The 18,984-nt window shown below is 35.9% G+C and overlaps 1 protein-coding gene across 2 annotated transcripts in view; it reads right to left on the bottom strand.

Annotated features, from left to right (window-relative positions):
• ENTREP2 (endosomal transmembrane epsin interactor 2) overlaps positions 1-18,984 on the bottom strand; it is a 109,377-nt gene that overhangs the window by 59,893 nt on the left and 30,500 nt on the right. For both annotated transcript variants that reach the window (XM_061447117.1, XM_061447118.1), the window contains exon 2: positions 10,722-10,778. In XM_061447117.1, the coding sequence (XP_061303101.1) occupies positions 10,722-10,778 (57 nt within the window). The remainder of the gene's footprint in view (positions 1-10,721; positions 10,779-18,984) is intronic.

The following is an 18,984-nucleotide window of genomic DNA, read 5'->3' as shown; positions in this document are numbered from 1 at the left end:
TGATTAAAAAAAAAAAAGGATGAGTAACCTAATAACTTTAAAACAAATCTACATAAAGACTGAATTTAGACTTCCATAGCAACTGCATTAATAGTGTCATCCATATATGCAATATTTACTTTTTACAAGTGTCACACTGCTGGGAGGTTTCACCTCCATGGAAGTGTTGGTGGAATGTTATTCCGTATAAATTAACCTTCCACAACATCTGCAGCAGAACACCCTGAGGAAATAAAAGCTCATGTTTTCCTGCTGACAAGGACGGGCATCAGAAAGCTATGCAAGCAGCCCCTCCTGGCAGCAGCATAATTAGAGAAGCAGGTTGTAAAGATTGTAAAGTTACACAGGTATTTTGCATCTCTCTCAAAATAGTAATAGTAATTAACTACTTATGTGCAATTACTCTTATTAATGAACAATTATGTGGTTTCTCTGAAAGCTATAACACAAGAAGACTTTTACTTTCATCATTAGGGAAGAAGGCTTCTGTCAGGTAAGCAAGACTAGCAAGCCATGACTGCTTATGCCAACAGTACATGAGCCCTTTCAGTATCAGTTTGTGAGGTAAGGCTTCAATGCGGACAGTGGTTTTCTCCAGTTCAGTTTTAATGTAACTTCCTTATAGTTTGGCTGGTTAAAGAAAAACCGCACACGCAGTGTGCAGGGAGCTCAAGACTCTGGAACACTCACAGAAGACAATTTTCATGACTTACTGCCTTTGAACAGGAAAGACATGCTTTCTCCCTCCCTCCTCCCCTTTTGAAGGTGACTCTATTTGATCACTTACAGCACTGCCTTGAGGACTATGACTGTATCAAGCTTAAAATCTAGCCAGTTCAGAATATGGTAATTTTTTGGGAGAGACAGGATTTTGTAGTCTGTTTAGTTTATCCCTCCCCACCCTTAAAAGAGGTAAGATTCTTTACTTCTGGCAAGTAAAGGTCACATATAGAGTAGAAAATTTCTATGCAACTATAAAATGTTTGAAAAGAAACACATTTAGGAAAAGCCAAATTGAAAAAATTGTTGTTTACTGTACTTCTTTGGATAAGATGTCTCTTTTCCTGAGCACAAAATACATACATTTTAGAATTAAGCACCTTACAACAAAGACAGGGATAAATTATTATTACTGCTGCTCATGGCTATAAAAAATCTAGTGTCTAGCAGAAAACCAACCACTGCCTCATTCTAATACTACATTAGATCACGTATTTTAAAAAGTGTTAAAATGCTTTTGTGCTTCTACTTTTAAATAGAGACACCCGTATTAGTTATAAATGTCAGTCTTTTCTTAATATGAAAGTATTATGACAATGATGAGATTGAACAGATACTTCTGAATTAAAATCCTAATAAAATATGAAATATGACAAAACGCAGAAAACCTTCATACTGTTCTGAGCACCATTTAACTACATATGTAGAGACTAGCAAACTATAGTTACACCACCAAAACCATATTATTTTATGGTATAGAAATAGAAAGCATAGCATCCAACTCAGTGAGTTCTGTTTGCATTAATACAGATTTGTACAGCTTTCCTACACAACACTAAGCAACTAAATATTGCAATATATAAGCAAATAAAATGTTGAACCATAAACAACCTGGGATCCAGGTAAGCCCACTAAGTCATTTTAAGTCATCAGTTAAAAATGTTCTGCAATGATTATTTTTTAGATTACTCTTTACCAACTGCACATGAATAGGGAACAACTGAGTTCAGTGGAAGTCTGAATCTTGTAGCTGTAGGGACTCAGTAGGAAATGAATTGCAAATCCAAAATAGATTTTGTTTCTATTATCAATTTGCTTCTATATTACACTGTGTGTAAACACTTTTGCATTGGTACTAAACAAGGCAGAGATGCCAAAACCAGTAGAATGTGAAAAAATATCACAAGAAGTTGGTTTTGCGTATGTTTTGTTCAATATATGCACTTACAATTTTAGAACACATTGACTTTACTCTCAAAGCTCATACCTGGCTTCTTTTCACTTTGGAAACCCTTCAATGCTTCCAAAATTCTCAAGACTACACCAAATATCACGGACCAAAGAACTGATATTTAATTTTTGTAATCTGAAAACTAAAGCTATCATCATTTATCTATCATCACCACACAATTTCTGATCAAATGCAATGAACTGTCTTACTACCTTTACTATTTTTAGAAACCTCTGCAACTGTTCATGAAACTGCTGAAGTTGAAACAATTCCATTTTTGCATGTTCAGCATCAAATTATTAATCTTATTTGTTAAAAACAAAACAAACAACAATAAAACAATTAAAAAAAAAACTAAAAAAAAAACCCCAAAAAACACCACAAAACCACACAAAAAACACCCATTAATCTCCATTAATTCTGCTTCGGAGTCCCTCAAACATTTTACATTTTCTACTGCCACCAACTCCTTTTCCCCTTGGTGTAAATAGGTTTGTTCTGGTAAAATCTTTTATATCATTATCATTAATATGGAAAAAAAAAACTAAATGCAGGGGTTTACTTCCCTAATACCAAGAGCAATAATAAATTTAAGTTATCTTACAATAATGTTCACTGTACTTTAAGAATTAGGGGCTTACTTTACCTCAGCAGTTTTCTCCACTTGACATGTCTGCCTACACGCTCATAAAATATCACTCGAGAAAGTGAACAATGTGTTCTTGTTTCACATCTCAAACATTTTACAAATACAAATTAACAATTACATCTGTCCTTTTTTTATGAAGGTATAACTTTGTAAAACGAGTGACTTATTTTTTAGCCTTCAAACATTTCTACAATTGTATGCAGTTTTCAAAATGCCCCAAATTTTCTTGAGCTGATATGGTTAAATTTCCCCTATTCATCTTGTAAAATGCATTTAGCCATAGTTGTGCCTAAAATGTAAATTTATAACCAACTGTTCTGGCTTAAAGGTAGCTGACCTTTTCATTCCTAATGGCGTTATGGTCAGAAGCTACATGTGGTAAGATGAAGAACAGGAAAGGGATTTAAATATCCAGAATGTTAAAAAATTAATCGAGACTGAAAGGAGAGTTACTTATGGAAGCAAAGGTAAATAACATGACACTTCCAACATATAAACAAAAAGCTAAAAATAAAGATGACTGCACACTTCTAAAGGATGAATTAAGTATTTTACTGAAAGACGAGACACCCCTATTAGAAATAATTTCTTTTCCCCAGTGCTTACAAAGGAAGTGAGGCAGGTGTCAGAAACCAAGATTAATTTACCAAGAAGAAATACTGAAGGAAACCGTTCACACCAAGGAAGATTTGAAGAAATTAGACCATGCAAAGGCAGCCAAAAACTCCAGAACCAGATGGGATGCAGCCTGCATTTATAAGGGAAGGACCAAATGAGATGGAAGAACCATTAGCAGATATATTTAGAAAGCATGTGAGAACAGTAGAATTACTGATAGACTGAAGAGAGGCAAATGTAGCACCCATGCCATACTCTTCATTATAAGCAGCAGCAACAATACTGGAACTGTGACAGTTTCCTATTGCATGGTACTGTGCTAGCAATAGCTGCTGCCATGGCAACACGATGCAATGGGAGCAGATGGGAAGTAGAAAGGTCTGTTTAAGGGTAATTAAGATGTGCTTGTTTAGGAAGAGGCAAGTGTTATGCCCCAGCAGGCTTTGTCTGCTCTTCAGAAAAAGCTGCTTGTGGTCTTTTAAACTTTTGCCACTGGGGATAATAATTAGCAGATGGATGCTCAACAAAGGAGTCTAGATTCTGACTTGAGTGACAGCTGGTGGCAGCTGGGCCCAGAAACAGGCAGCCTTTGTAGACAGGGCAACAGAGAGATGCAGACGGACAAACCAAGACAAGAAAAAGCTGTACGAAGTGTTAAGCTGTACAAGGGGTCACAGAGTGTTCATTCTAAATGGATGCTCCACCCTGTAACACCTTTTCTCCCCCTTTATACAGACTTCTTTGGTTCACTTGCTGTTTTCATCTCAAGTGTTGGTTCTTCCTCTCCCAGTTCACAGCTCTACTGGGTCATTCTCCATTTTTTTTTTCCTTCTTCCTCTTCTGTCAGGTATACTGCAATAAAATGGCACACCCAATTTTTCTGGCAACCAGCAGTTTCACTGAAGTGCAACACTTACTTAACACACTTCTGGTGGAAGACTGGAGAAATGTAAGACCAAAAGCTTAAATATGAGAAAACAAGTCAATAACAGTGTCCTAAACTAATAAAGATTTGACACGTTTGACAGACTACTTTCTAGTCTCCCAAAGTTACTTCCTCTCTAGGAAAAACTCTATTTGTGATGCATGCATAACATCAGAAAAGGCCTCAGAAGGACATTAGAAAAAGCCTGAGATGACACCCAGACATTGCAGTGCTTTAGCCTAAGAACAGAAATTAAGCTTAACTACATTATTACAGTTTCAGAGAAAACACCATTTATCATAGTGTTAACGCATAGTAAATAAAATACTGTACGTGATTAACTTCTACAGACTGATCGTAAATATCAAAATTCAAGCTGGACTGCTCAAGTGTGGATGATAACGTCAATTTTCTGAATAACAGCACAAAGATTAATAGGGCACATTTCTGTATACGCACATCAAAAATTACAAGCATCTTTTACAAATACCTTTGAAATGTACCTTCTGAGAAATGCTCCAATAAAATCTGATCACTTGAATCCACAGAAAAGCAAAACACAAATTCCAGCACAACTACAGCCCAAACTAGTCACTAAATATAGCATATCTATATAAAATATTTCTAATTTTTACCTAGTTATGTTATTCATCAAGGTAATTGATGCAACAAAACACTAAGAAATTCCTATTTGTTTCTTATACAGTTGGTTATATCTTCAAATATTTGGAAATGAAAATTTATGCGCATAGAACATAAGAATACCCTAGTGAAAAGGAAAGAATAAACATTGTGGTTGTCCTGTTAATACTGAAACTTTAACTGCTTCCAGAAGCTGAAGAAAAAAACATTAATAACCTACAACCAACTTTTGTGGGAATGGATCAATCAGGATGCAGCTAAGGAAGATTAAAGCAGGCCTGTTCAGTTATGTTGCAATTCTCTCCTATTCCTCTTCAGCTGCTCTCTTCACTAAAGCCTCCAGTCCAAGACCAGCATTCAGTAAATTGCCCTCCTTGAAGCATGGAAACACCTACTGACACAAACTGCAAATTAGAAGACATAAAGAGATCCACAGCTTCTTCCATGGGTGCTGGAATATAGACAGATAAATGGCAAGTACTCATATTTCTATCAAGAAGTCTCCCACAAACCACTGGCACAGTTACTAGAACCAGGACAGGAAAGGTACATACATCCTTGGAAGTACATATGGAAGGAATGAATAGATGAGCTACTGGCTGACTGAAAAGGGCCCCAGATCTGATATTCACTAGTCTGGTTTGGTCAAAAAATTTTCAGTTTGTTTGTTTGTTTTTTTATGAGGAAATTTAAAGAGAATTTACTACCAAAAAAAAAAAAAAATATCATTCAGGTTTGACTACTCTGAGAATCTGATTGGAGCAAATAACAAACCGAAGCAGCTTTGACAGTGTTGCAAATGGAGTGACACATTTCAATTTTAAGAGAGAAATAGCTATATGTCTGTTGATATAAAAAGAGTGATTTAGCAAAGTTTGATAGTAAACAACAGTGGTTTAATCAGATTAAATGGTAAAGTACATTTGAGTATTTACTGCATAGGGGCAGAGTCAGGCAAAACTGTCAGAGGACCCTCCTGTTAAATCCTGAGGTTCAGACAGAACCCCTTACATTCTAATCTCCTTCTCAGAGAGGGGTCTAGGTGTGGCTAGATCCAGACTTAGTCTCAGACTTGGTCAAGGGTTTATGTCAAAACACAATCATTCCTTTATATCACTTTGCTAAGATTTCAAAGTTTAGCATGCTATTAATTGCTTACCAAGAATATGTTGTGACAAGGAATCTCTCAACCTCAGGAAGTAACCCTGAGACACGTCCCTACTCAAGGGGAGATCCTGGCATGCAGCCCACTATTGTGCAGGAGAGCTCAACTATGGAGTAGGATGATTGAGTCCGTCACATCTGCATATTGACTACAGAAGTTAGGGTTTTTTCCAAACTTGGAAGCACTATGATTACGGGGGCACATACTGCTCAGATTAGTCCTTAGCTATTGTGTTGTTATCAGTCTCCCTCAAATCCCCTTTGAGACAGGGGACATCTTGATCAATGAATTCAAAGAATACACATGCTGAAACAATACTGCAGTGATAAAGGGATTTGATCTGTTAAAGCAGAGTGATATTCTGCATCTCAACATCTCACACCTATCAAAGTCAACAACAACATACAAGGTGATGGATGCCTTTAGTCTCTGCCATTCTCCCAGGGTGTGCATTTTTAAACTTTTCTCTTACAGTCTTCACCAATATATGCTAATATTATCTCTCCGCTACATAGATTCTATTTGTTCCAGCTACCAAAACCAATTCTCTGCAAGGACAGGGACAGACAATGAAGGAGATGGACAGAGGGGATGGACATGAAACGGGACACCACCACCATTTTTCTATTTATATATTTATTTATTTATTAAAATTCAAAAATTTCAATCAGATTTCAACTGAAAGGAAGCTACCTGTCTCACCACTTAAACTACTCTAGGATCTAAGGCTAAGTAGCATGGCCAGGAAGATGTCAACATGGCACATCACTGAGAAGAATATGGAAAACTCCCCATACATTATTTCTACACACTTTAGGTATGTTTCCTGTATTTTGGTTATTTCTGATATATGCAGAAATTATATCTGGTGATAGGAGATAATTAATGAGGAAACATTTGGACCAGTTTTATGTATCGATGCATCTTGTGGCTTAAGTGTATATGGGATGTACTTAAAATTAGTAATTTTTTTTTTTTTTACAACAGGCATAGATCTTTTTCTGCAGACTTTAACTGAAGAAACTGATTTAAGTCTGGTATTCAAATAGCTCAAGTTTTTCACAGGACTTCTACAAAGAAAATATCTTATTTTGCAACAAACTACCAAGCTGATCCAAGATGAGTATTTTCTTCAAAGTCAGTTTAGTCTGAAACCTCACACAGCAGTTCAAGTTCAACCTTGTGCCTGACGTGCAGGTTGAACTGCTGCTATTAAGGATGAGTCCTGTTTCATTTTTCCTAATCCTACCTGCCTATAAAAAAAACAAAAACCCAACAAACAAAAAAAAAAACAAAAAAAAAAAACCCAAAAAACAAACACACCCCCTCCCCCCCCAAAAAAAACACCAAAAACTAAAGGCATGAAGTAATGAAGAAATGGTTCATTGAAGGGATAAAGGATTAAAACAGTTTCCCCTTCCATTTAAGCCAAAAGAAAGAAAACAGAAAGCATCCTGAAAGCCAAATGTACAGACCAGATTTTTGAGCCTTTATAACCAGGTTAGAAAATAAAGGTGTATGCACAGGTTTGCATGCTCACTGATGCATGGAACTGTACCTGGAGCGCAGTTTTACATAGGAAATGCTTTTAAGTAACTGACTAATCAAGATCACTTATTTATAAGAAAAATTGTATTGTGTTCACTGGTATTCACAGACTCGGATCCTTGGAAAAAAAAAAAAAAATCTATCAGGTTTTTGTAAAAGCTTCAGTTAGAAATGTTAAAATATTTTTCACCCAAATGCCAGAGTTCAGAGGTTGAATTAATCTCCTTAGCACAAACAGATTAGCAATTCCTACAGACAATAACAGAAAAATAATCTCACTGCAGGTTAAAGTTTTGTACAAGGTAGTTCAACCTCAGTTTTCAGACACTTCCAAAAACTACAAGGAAGAAATTCCTATATTAACTTTAAGCAGTGGTACTGACACAGCCAGTTTCCAACAAGTGACTCTTGAAAGATTTCCCCAACGCACTACAAATTCTCTGAGAGCTTGTAATTAAAAACAGAGAAAGCTTAATGAGGAAATACGCCAAATATAAGGAAAATTAACGCGTAAGCAATTTAAAGATCTCCTTTGCCCAACTGTATCTCCTCTGACAAATTTAAAAACAAGTTTGATGACACTGAATTTCTTGTATATATAAAGGAATTTGGCAACATAAGCAATTGATGACTACTAAGTGGTGACCAATAAAATTCAGACAAATTAACAAAATTTGGTGAAGCCTTCAGATAATTAAGCTATGAAAAGACACTTTAGCATGGGGGCCTCTGTGTGCAATTAAATTTCTGCATATTAATATCACAGTAAAATTTTCTTAGTACATACATATTTGTAAATCTTTTACTGAATGTGTATTACTGAACACCACTCATGCTATTGTCTTTTAAATACATGACTATGCTATTTTGACTTTGGTCCCAAGATGCATGCAACCACCCACTCATTGCTATAGCAATACTACATAATACATTTCTGATAAGATACAGTCAGAAGTTAATAGCTGATGAACGATTATTTGTGTTTATTGCTTCAACTGCCTCTTTATGCCTGCAGAAAATAATACATTCACAAAGAAAAGACACTGCGCCTGTGAAAAAAAGCTGCACGAATACAGTGTTGAGCAAATCGGAATCAGCAGTATGAGGGGTCTGATCCTGGCCCCAGCTAAGCACCACACAGCTGCTTGCTCACTCCCACCTCCAACAGGACAGGAAGGGAATTAGAAGAGCAAAAGTGAAACAGCTTGTGGGATGAAGATAGTTTATAACAAGTAAAGAGGAAGGAAAAATCCCAAAGAACAAACCAAGTGATGCATAGTGGGAAAAAGAGAAAGCACTGACACTGTGTACATACTGCTTAGCAATAGCGAAAACACTGGTGTTATCAACCCTGTTTTAGTCACAAATTGAAAATATGCAGGAAGCTAGCACCTTATGAATATTATTAGAGTTTTACCAGTCTCAGATGGCGTACAGTTTAATTTTTGAAAGCATTATTCATGGCTTCAAATTATAAAGATATCTTTCTTTTTGTTATCACTGCCTGCAATGCCAGGTTTTGCAACACTGCAACAAAAAGACATATATATTGTAATTGATTATATAGTTGTTTATAATACTATAAACTGGTTAAAAGTTAGTTCTTTCTTGACCATGTGTTTTGCATATATATTGTATAAGCAGATCACAAGAAATATGACTCACTAGCACATTTCCTTGAATGATACCACAACTGCCTATTTACATTTCACTGAATGTATTGGTATCTGAAAGACTGGCTGAAGCTACAATATGTGAGTGTTCAGGAATCAAAGCCAAGTCTTAATAGACCTGAATAATATTTCTGAAGCATGAATACTGTTTATTCCAATGATGTAAGCAGCAATTAGAGTTGCTTACAAGCAACTATTCTGAAAAGTATTAGTTTTAGCTAGATTTCAGAGTTGTACAAGCACTCAATTCAGAGGAATTATTTTAGTTTTTATACTGAGTTCATCTGTTGGTAAACACATTAACCAGTAAATCAAACTCCATCTCTGTCCTTCCTTTATGAAAAGTGAATTATGGAAAGGGAAAGAAAGAGAAATATACATCAGAAGCTCTAACACTACTGCTTTAGTTAATAATATTAAAAGATAAACCTGAAGTTCTAGTTAGGCTTATTCATACTAATACGTCTTTCCATTTAATACTTTTCTGCTACATTATTTCCTCTTGGGACTATCTTTAGTATTAACTATGGTACAAATGTTACAGATGTTACTATATTACCACATGCACAGTTTTTCAAATGTAGTATTTACCCGCTAATACATCTTCACTGACACAGTCATCTCACCTCTTTAATGAGACTGATTTGAATCTAATATTGCTTAATAGGTCAATTGAAACTATTAACATGCATATACAAAGCATAAATTACTTTTCATTACTATGTTACTATACTAATCTCACAACAGAATATACATAATGTAGCTAAAAAATGTTCTGCAGACAAAGAACAGCTACGGACTTGGAACATCTTTCTTGCCATCCAGATATTTTGTTAACAAACATTTCTTTGAGGTGCAATCTTGGGCAAGTTAAAATAAATGCAAAGATAAATGCAGACAAACAGTCTGTTTGCCTAGAACAACAGTGACAGAATAAGCACTTTTCTGAGTTCAGTATTGATTAAAAAAATTCTTTAACAAATTATTGAAATTTATAACATTTCATGACTGTTAATACAAGCCACACTGCATATCTACAAAGCAACAATTCTCACTATTTTCAGTCATTTTAATTCCAGACCATCAACTACAATATGATTGTTGCCTTTCTTTAAACATACACATTTACCAAAATGTTTATAACACCAGTTCTTACATCTGAATTATCAAACCATATGTTATCACTTTTTAAAAGAGAGCTAGAACTGTAACAATACCAAGGAAGTGGCAGTAGATATCTGCACTCTTCAACACATAATGAATATTACAGCTCTCCAAAGACAAGTACAGATAGAAGAAAAATATTATCATAATATTTATGATATGATATATAATCTATTTTATTACATAAATAGTTTATGTAATATATAGCTTCTGTAATACAACCTCAAAGTTCCAGAATTTTTGTCCTAAGTGTATAAATGCTAGGATACATAACAGCACCAGAAAATACCCTCAGAAATTATTAGGCTTGTACATAAACACAAAACCACTGGGAGATAATTTACCTAGAGTTTGCATAACACTATTAAAGCCACATTGCCACTCACCACAAGTGAAAGGGGCCTCTTCCATGAAACAACACCGATCAATCCTGACAACAGCACCTGTAATAAGGAGAGCAGAGTCACCAAAGACAAGAGGTTCATACCAGTATCATTAAAAAAAAATAATAGTACTAAGATGAAGCTGAATGAATACCCAGCCCTGACGCGTATCTCCAGAGTGCTGGAAAACTAAAAAGACACTGTTTTCATTTTATTCTCAATAAGAAATAAGCACAAGTACTACTAAGCTGTTTGTAAAACAAATCTCAATCCAGCTGCCAGATCCCATTAGTTCTGATCAGATCACAGTAAGTCTTCAAACACCTTCTCTCCCAGTCCCAAATATTATCAACACTAAAGGAGAATAAATGCTTAGGGTAAATCTTTTGGTCTATTAGCATCATCAAAACTTAGCTCATGAAAAGGGGAGTAAAAATAGGACAATCACAGAATCAGCCAGGGTATTCAGCTAAATGAGCAGAAGGGCTTCTTTATTTTGTTCCACCCACCCAACCACACAACTTGATCTTATGTTTGAAAAATCACACATACAAACATTTAACACCTGTATTTAACATACAGATACATTACCCCCTCCACTTCAAGCCAAAAGCAAGCAGGACTCATACACTGATAACACCTAAAGCTGATCTTAGGTACTTTGAAAATAACATGCAAGTTACAGTTGAGACACCATAAGCATCACAAACTGTTAAAGAGAGGGGTAAATAGAGAAATTGGAGCAATGGACTGAGGGACATTGACCCTGGGGTGGACAAGAAAGGTGGAAAGGAAACTTTTCATTGCTGATTATTTTTAAGTAAATGTTCTAAACCTCAAAGCAGTCTTCCAGTATATGAAAGGGGCCTTCAAGGATGCCAGAGGGCCTCTTCATCAGGAACAGTAGTGACAGGACAAGGGGTAAAGGGTTTAAACAGAAGTAAGTTCAGGTCAGATATAAGGAAGAAGCTCTTTACTGTGAGGGTGGTGAGGCAGTGGAACAGGCTGCCCAAAGAAGTGGTAAATGCTCCATCCCTGGCGGTGTTCAAGATCAGGCTGGACAAGGCCTTGGGAAACACGGTCTAGTGTGAGGTGTCCCTGCCTACGGCAGGGGGGTTGGAACTAGATGTTGCTTTCCAACCCTAACCATTCTATGAAACTAGAATAGAAATAAAAAGCAGAGAAAAGAATTCATGATGTATTTATTTCATGGGACTGAGTGTCATTTTTTCACCTCAAATGTGTAACAGAATTTGTATAACTTGTGTACTTTGCTAGTCACCATTCGCACCATGTCATGCTTTTTACTAACAATCTTTCAGGTATAATAGAGCATAATAATTAAAACCACATCTATACCTAGCCACTACAGATGCAGCGTACACTGTATTGGGAACCAGGATGGAAACGGTGTGTCTGCTAATGTCTGGTGTGATCTGGGGAGAAAGAGCTGTTGGTTATATGGTGAAGTTGGATTGTGGAGTATCCAGTTTAAGTTTTCACTATGTCTAGTCTGTGGACATTCATACTGTGAGCATGTTTCAACTTCGTAATATCAACAGCTGCTGCAGTTGTTGAAAACATTATTCAGGAAGACAGCATGTCAGAAAATCCACATTTTGATATTTTATCAGCTATACCATTTAAAAAAAATAACACAACAAAAAACAACCAAAACTCAGCAGATTTTTCATAGTAAAATCTTAATTTTAGTTTTTAAGTTAAGTATAAATGCAACAGATGAGAACGCATAAACACACAGTAAAAAGTGAATCAAAATCAGGACATGGATACCAAAGCCTATGCAGATGATCTCTACATACAAATGTGCATAGTTTGCATTCTACAGCATTTCCTACGGCATAAAAGCTACATACTTCTGCATGTTGGCCAAGGCAGGGAAAATTTAAGAAATCCATTTTTGCAGTTAATTAAATTTGCTCACATGGCTCTTGTTAGCTTATTATTGCTGTTTGAGAACTTGTCTCTGGGCTGATAATCCTGTAATGTGAAAACTGCACTCAAGAAGATAAAAATGACAGGGTTAGGTAGTTTATCTGCAGGCTATATAGCAACATCTTCTCAATTAAATAAATGGGATGGCTGAAATTGTGAGGTTATTAAAGAAAACCCTTTAGGAAAAATAAGCAATTGCCTTCCAAAACAGAGCCTGTATTGATACATAAAATACTCATACATAAGCCAGTACTTCTCAGTCATCAAGTCATACATGCAGAGGCAAGCTACTCTAATATGCTACCTAAGAGTAGCAAATCCTTACTTTCATTTACTGTGGCTATTTCCATGAGTTAAACCCCTCCTCCTCCTGCCCGATATATCTGCAGCATTGTGCATCCCTGAAGATGCAAGGAGAGAGATGATCCTTTCTGTTCAGCTGACATACAACGTTTGACATTTACAGAGGCCTTGCAAGATCAAAGAGTTACATGCGTTTCTTGTTGGCAGCAGTTTGATTTCAGACCCTGCATAGTACACTTATCTAATATATTGGGCCTAACTTCTATCTGCTGAATTGCAGTGACACCCCGCCCCATATAGTAATCAAAATTAATCAAACTACTAAAAACATATTCAAAAATGTAGATTTGCCAGCTTCCTTAGGCAGAACTGCTACAGATACATGTACTTGTTGACTATAACAGAGCTGATTCACAGAGAAAAGGATAAATAGAATACATTAGTGTTGACTTCTGCAGCATTAGAAATGCAGGAACATTATCTATGAACACCTTTCAACATGCATCTGAAAACTCTATTATCATTAATGCAAGCTGTGCTCATGCATGAAAAAGAGGCATTTACTTTAACAGGGACATACTGAGGAAGGACAAAAACAGAAAGTAAAAATTAATTTCCAGTACATGGACTGCAGACAAAGTATTTTTTTAAAAAAAGCCCTTGATGGTGTCTTTTCCAGCATTTTAAACCCTTCACACTCAGGTAACTTTCTATAAATTTAGGGGACAGACCAGATGATGCAGTCTCTCGATATATCTTAACCTTTCCAAGTCTTCAACTCCAAAATGGTTATTGTACATAATACACCCTCTAGTATACTTCTTTCAACTTCTTTTCCAAACTACACAAAACATTTATATAAACACTAATTTAACCAAAACCACATTGAACATAGTGAAACAGTAGGAAAAGACATCTATAGAAACATAAAATCACTGATGTTTTAAGTATTAATTTGTTTAAAATAACAAATTATCTTTTGTGTCAGTACAACTTGGGATCTTGCAATGCTTTTCTGTCTAATATAGAGCATATGAGTTACAGGAAACTCCAGGTTTTATTGTCTACTCTTATTCCAGCTTTCTTGTTCAGGCTGATTCACCATGTATCAAGCCATCTGCTATTTCTCTGCAAATTTTTGGATTCCTCTCTTTTTCAGACTGTAAACATGAGACACATTCTTTAGTCAATGGATTCAGTTAATATTAAATTAATCATACAAGTTGTTCAAATTAATTGCTGAAATTCCATCTTAGCCTTCTTCTAAGGTAGTAAATAATGCAAATACTGGCTATCCTTAGTTCCTATGTTATCTGAATAAACAGAATCCATAGCATAGCACATTCAATCTATCTACATTTCCTTCCATTCAAAACATATGGCGATATGCATATGACATGCCAATTCAAACACATTCAAATTAACTTTAGATAAAAGGAGAAATATTACAACATATAATTTAGAATCATAGAATAGTTAGGGTTGGAAAGGACCTTAAGATCATGTAGTTCCACCCCCCCTGCCATGGGCAGGGACACCTCACACTAAACCATACCACCCAAGGCCTCATCCAACCTGCCCTTGAACACCGCCAGGGATGGAGCATTCACAACTTCCCTGGGCAACCCATTCCAGTGCCTGACCACCCTAACAAGAAAAAATTTCCTCCTTATATCCAACCTTAACTTCCCCTGTTTAAGTTTTAACCCATTACCCCTTGTCCTATCACTACAGTCCCCAACAAAGAGTCCCTCCCCAGCATCCCTATAGCCCCCCTTCAGATACTGGAAGGCTGCTATGAGGTCTCCACGCAGCCTTCTCTTCTCCAGGCTGAACAGCCCCAACTTTCTCAGCCTATCAGTATATTTATCTACATTTAGAGACCTTAATTGTCCTACTAAACAAACAGAGTATTCTGGGTAGGTGGTGGTGTATAAATGAGCTCTAGTAATAACTGAAATTAAAAATAAAATACTTGGTGGTATTTCAATCTACACCCCACATAAGTGAAAGTTAGTGCCTAGAAGATAGCCACAACCTCCCTTGCATTGGACACCTCTTTTCTGAAAGGAGAAGGGTGGCAAACAGTCATAACAAATCAATTTATAACAGCAAAGAGCAAGCAAGAGAAGTATTACAAGTCTTTATTTGACTGCATCCCAACTAAATCTAACAGACATGAGCACTCTGATTAAATCTTCCAGAGTTACAGAATAAAGGTTTCCCCTGGACTCCGTATTTCCCACACTATCCAAACAACACTGTATTTTTGGTGTGATTTCAGTTCAAAGTGATCACTACCCCCCCCCCCCAAAAAAAACAAAACAAAACACAAACAAACAAGAAAAACACATAAAAAAAAAAACAAAACCAACACACAAACAAACCCCAACCCCCATCAAACCCCTTTACTCAATCTCAATCAGAATTTTTATTTTTTTTTAAACATTAAGCCAAAATTGTGTGTCGTATTGCATTGGGAATTAATGCAGTTTGGCACAATGTAATTATGTTTTTAACAGTATAAATAATCATACGTAATTTTGTAAGCAGATTTAGTGAATCTTAAAATGAAAGGTCAGAAATCTATTCTAAGAAATGTGATTTGAAAATTTACCATGATTATATACAAGAACTTTGGTGACACACTGTATGACTACAATTGCTAATAGACATATGATCACAGAAGTATCAGCAAAATCTGTATGGCCATAAGAGTTAAATTTAGGTGTTTACAGCTGTGCATGTATATGCTTTCGAACACGTACATTGTTAATGTATCTAGATAACCTAGAAATCAAACAGCCTATCAGCACATGTATTCCAGGACCTACCGACACTGTCACTGTCCCCATGGGGAATGGGTTTTTCCCCCCTTAGACTTAGCCTGAAACTAGGTTTCAATTTACACCCATTGCCTCCTGCCTCTCAATGTGCTGCTGTAAAGAGGCTGGTATTAAGAACATTATATTGGCACAATTACAAAAAAAAAAAAAAACACCTTCAATTTTCATCTTAATCTAGATTTTAAAAGTAGGCTGCAAAAATATTACTTGTCATGCTTTCCTAAGAAAGACCTTACTATTTTATAACAGCAGATTTGTCAAGCTGGTATGCAGAATAGTAAGACAGTAACAAAACTAGTGTCAGAGAAAGGAATACTTTGGCAAACTAGAAAAAATGCATAGAGCTGTCAGTCACCTTTAACTATTCTCAATAACAGGAGCTGAGATGCAGTGAAGAAATCATAAATCACTCCTCTTCACAATTTCAGGACTTGGAGCTTCCTGGAACTCAGATTTCATTTTCTCCTTTTCTCCTAAGACATTAAGGAGCTCAATTGCCAGTACCATAGTTCTTTGTCAAGTCCAAGGGTATGTTTACATTTTGATAACTGTATTTGATCTGCTGTACTCAAAGTGGAATAAACAAAAACCTTGTATGTTGGTGTTTCTGTATCATTTTTATAACATTTTCCTAATGCATGCTAGAATTTTTCTGTTTTCTGTTTATTTGCTCTGGAAAATAAGAAGCCTTGCTTAGGAGGTCTTAACGTTATAAAGTTTTGACAGGGATGTCTCATGCAAAAGAAAGATCTCCACTTCAAATACTTATTTTGTTGTCATTCTCCAGACACTTTCTATTTGAATGTGTCTTCTTAAAGAATCTGCCTATGAGGAGACGTTGAAGCAATCTGATTTTATAGGAAAGAAGACTGCAGTTTCAAAAATAAACAAGAATAAATAAACAGCAAGTTCAAAAAAACACAAGAATTTTACACAGATCAATTGTATTTTGAAGTACACTAAGGGCTGAACAAGAAACAACTGATTTACATATGCACTAATGGAGATTTGGGTTGGATGCCAAGAAAAACTTTCTAACACTCAAGACATTCATGCATGTGGAATGCGTATGTTATGGAATTCCCATTGCCAGAATTTGTTAACACCACACTGGAAAACCATTTGTTAGGGTGGACCAGGAAGAACCAGGTACAGCACAAAAAGGAAGATCTGCAAGGCAACTGAATGGAGAAGGCAGAACAGTAAACAGGCTGCCTTATTTACTATGCCTATGTATCTAAATACCAGTATCATCTAGTGCTTTCCATCAGCAAAGTGCTACAGCAACTGTTTCTCTTCAGAAGTACCTAAAACCACTGACTTCTCCCAAGGCTGGCCTCTCCCCTCTACAGGAGTACAGACTGCTGCAAGGTTTAATTTTTCCTGGACAGGTGAAGTTCAGCTGTACCTGAACAACTAGAAAGTACTTCTATCCCCAACTATCTTTGGATCTAGGTGTACCTTACACAGAGAGATTAAATCAACAGCCAAAATATCTTCAAGGATGATGTTTCTGTGAAATCTACAGTAGCCCTTTTAACGGGTAATTATTTAACAAAATTCAAGTATTAAATATTGTGGGAGTAATGTCACAAACATCACACACTCGGAGACTACAAAAGTGTGATCTATTAGTACTAGAGCTCATAATCTTCTTATAATCATACTCCCTGCAGCATCTGCAATCCATTAGTGCAAAATGATGGTAAGGGAAATACAAGCTATGGGAAAAAGAACTATGACATATGAGGATTAGCCAAAAGGGGACTAGAATAAAACTAACAGTAATATTAGTCTCCATACCAGTTCATGGAAAAATAGTGAAGATGAAAATCTTTTGGGGTGAGGGTGGTGGGAATATATTAACAAGTATCCGAAGGAAAAAAAGGGGGAGTTTGTATATATTTCTATATACATACACACATGCACAAAAACTGCATGGACAAACACGTAACAATGGCATGATTTTCCCATGGTCTTTCAAGAAAGTCCCCCTAAATGGTTGGGTGCTGATAGAAATCATACCATTCCATCACATTTAAAATACTGCAAAAATCAGCCATAGGCTAAAGAACTTTTAAAACAGTTAATATAGCTATTTATTTGCCTGATAGGCAAACTGACTCGTCAATGCGCAGCTATTACTAGAATCCAGTGACTGTTCTCTTATTTAAAGAGTACATCACTATGAACACAAAGAGCACAAGTACCAACAGACTGGCTAACTGCAAGCAAAGATCTGTACACCACAAGATAAATATAAGCAATCCAAGAGCAATCAAAAAAGCAACAAGTTAAGCATAGTTTTGAGATATTTTCTAAAAAGACTCAGTATATTCCAGACACAGAAACACTGCATCATCACTTAGTCTCTCTCATTAACCACTCTGAACCTAAACCTAATCTTAATTCTAATTGCCATGGAAACAGGAGCAGAGAAACAAAACCCCTTGGTGCTCCACAAGACGAGGACAGTAAAATTACCAAATACATTTACACAGAATGTACTACCAGTATGCAATTTTGACCTCATTTTAAGCTTTAGGATGAGCCTTTATTGTTTTCCTATAAAATATGCTCCATACCCATCAGAAAACTCCTTGTTTCACATTTGCAGTTTTTTCTGCAAACCATTATTGTAAAAATTACAGTACATGCTCTAAAAAATTTTGTAGAAAAAGTATTAATCAAAAAAGTTACTTTTTCCTTTGGCATACAGAGAAAAACAAGCACATGGAGCACACATACATCAGAACAATACACTTTCCAATTATGAACAGAAACCATTATGTTCTGTATTTGTTACTCTTTCAAGTGGTTCAGGTCTGTTATGCTCAACTTCACTAAAATAGGCAAACTGTATTAAAAGCAATGGACAGGGATTTAGGTAAGATATTAGGTACAGAGCTAATACATCAGTGACTCCCAATACAGTCTTAATTCTAATCTTTTTTATTAAACACATTCACAGAACACACTATTATTTTATAAGTCCCATAATGTAATCCATAAGCACTAATAAGGCACCAAGCTATTAGCATAAGGCTAATAATAATAGAAAGGAAACCCAGCAGTTGCCAACCAATCCTCCATGCTTACAAATTCATTAGATCATTTTATGAATAAACTTGAAATAAACAAATTACTTTAGACAGCTTAAT

The sequence above is a fragment of the Pezoporus flaviventris genome, unplaced genomic scaffold (assembly GCF_033815535.1).
Source record: "Pezoporus flaviventris isolate CSIRO_AGI_PZ_B2104156 unplaced genomic scaffold, CSIRO_AGI_Pfla_v1 ptg000006l, whole genome shotgun sequence".
Taxonomy (NCBI): domain Eukaryota; kingdom Metazoa; phylum Chordata; class Aves; order Psittaciformes; family Psittacidae; genus Pezoporus; species Pezoporus flaviventris.
Note: the sequence above shows the minus strand (reverse complement) of the source record. Positions and strands in the feature narration are given on the sequence as shown.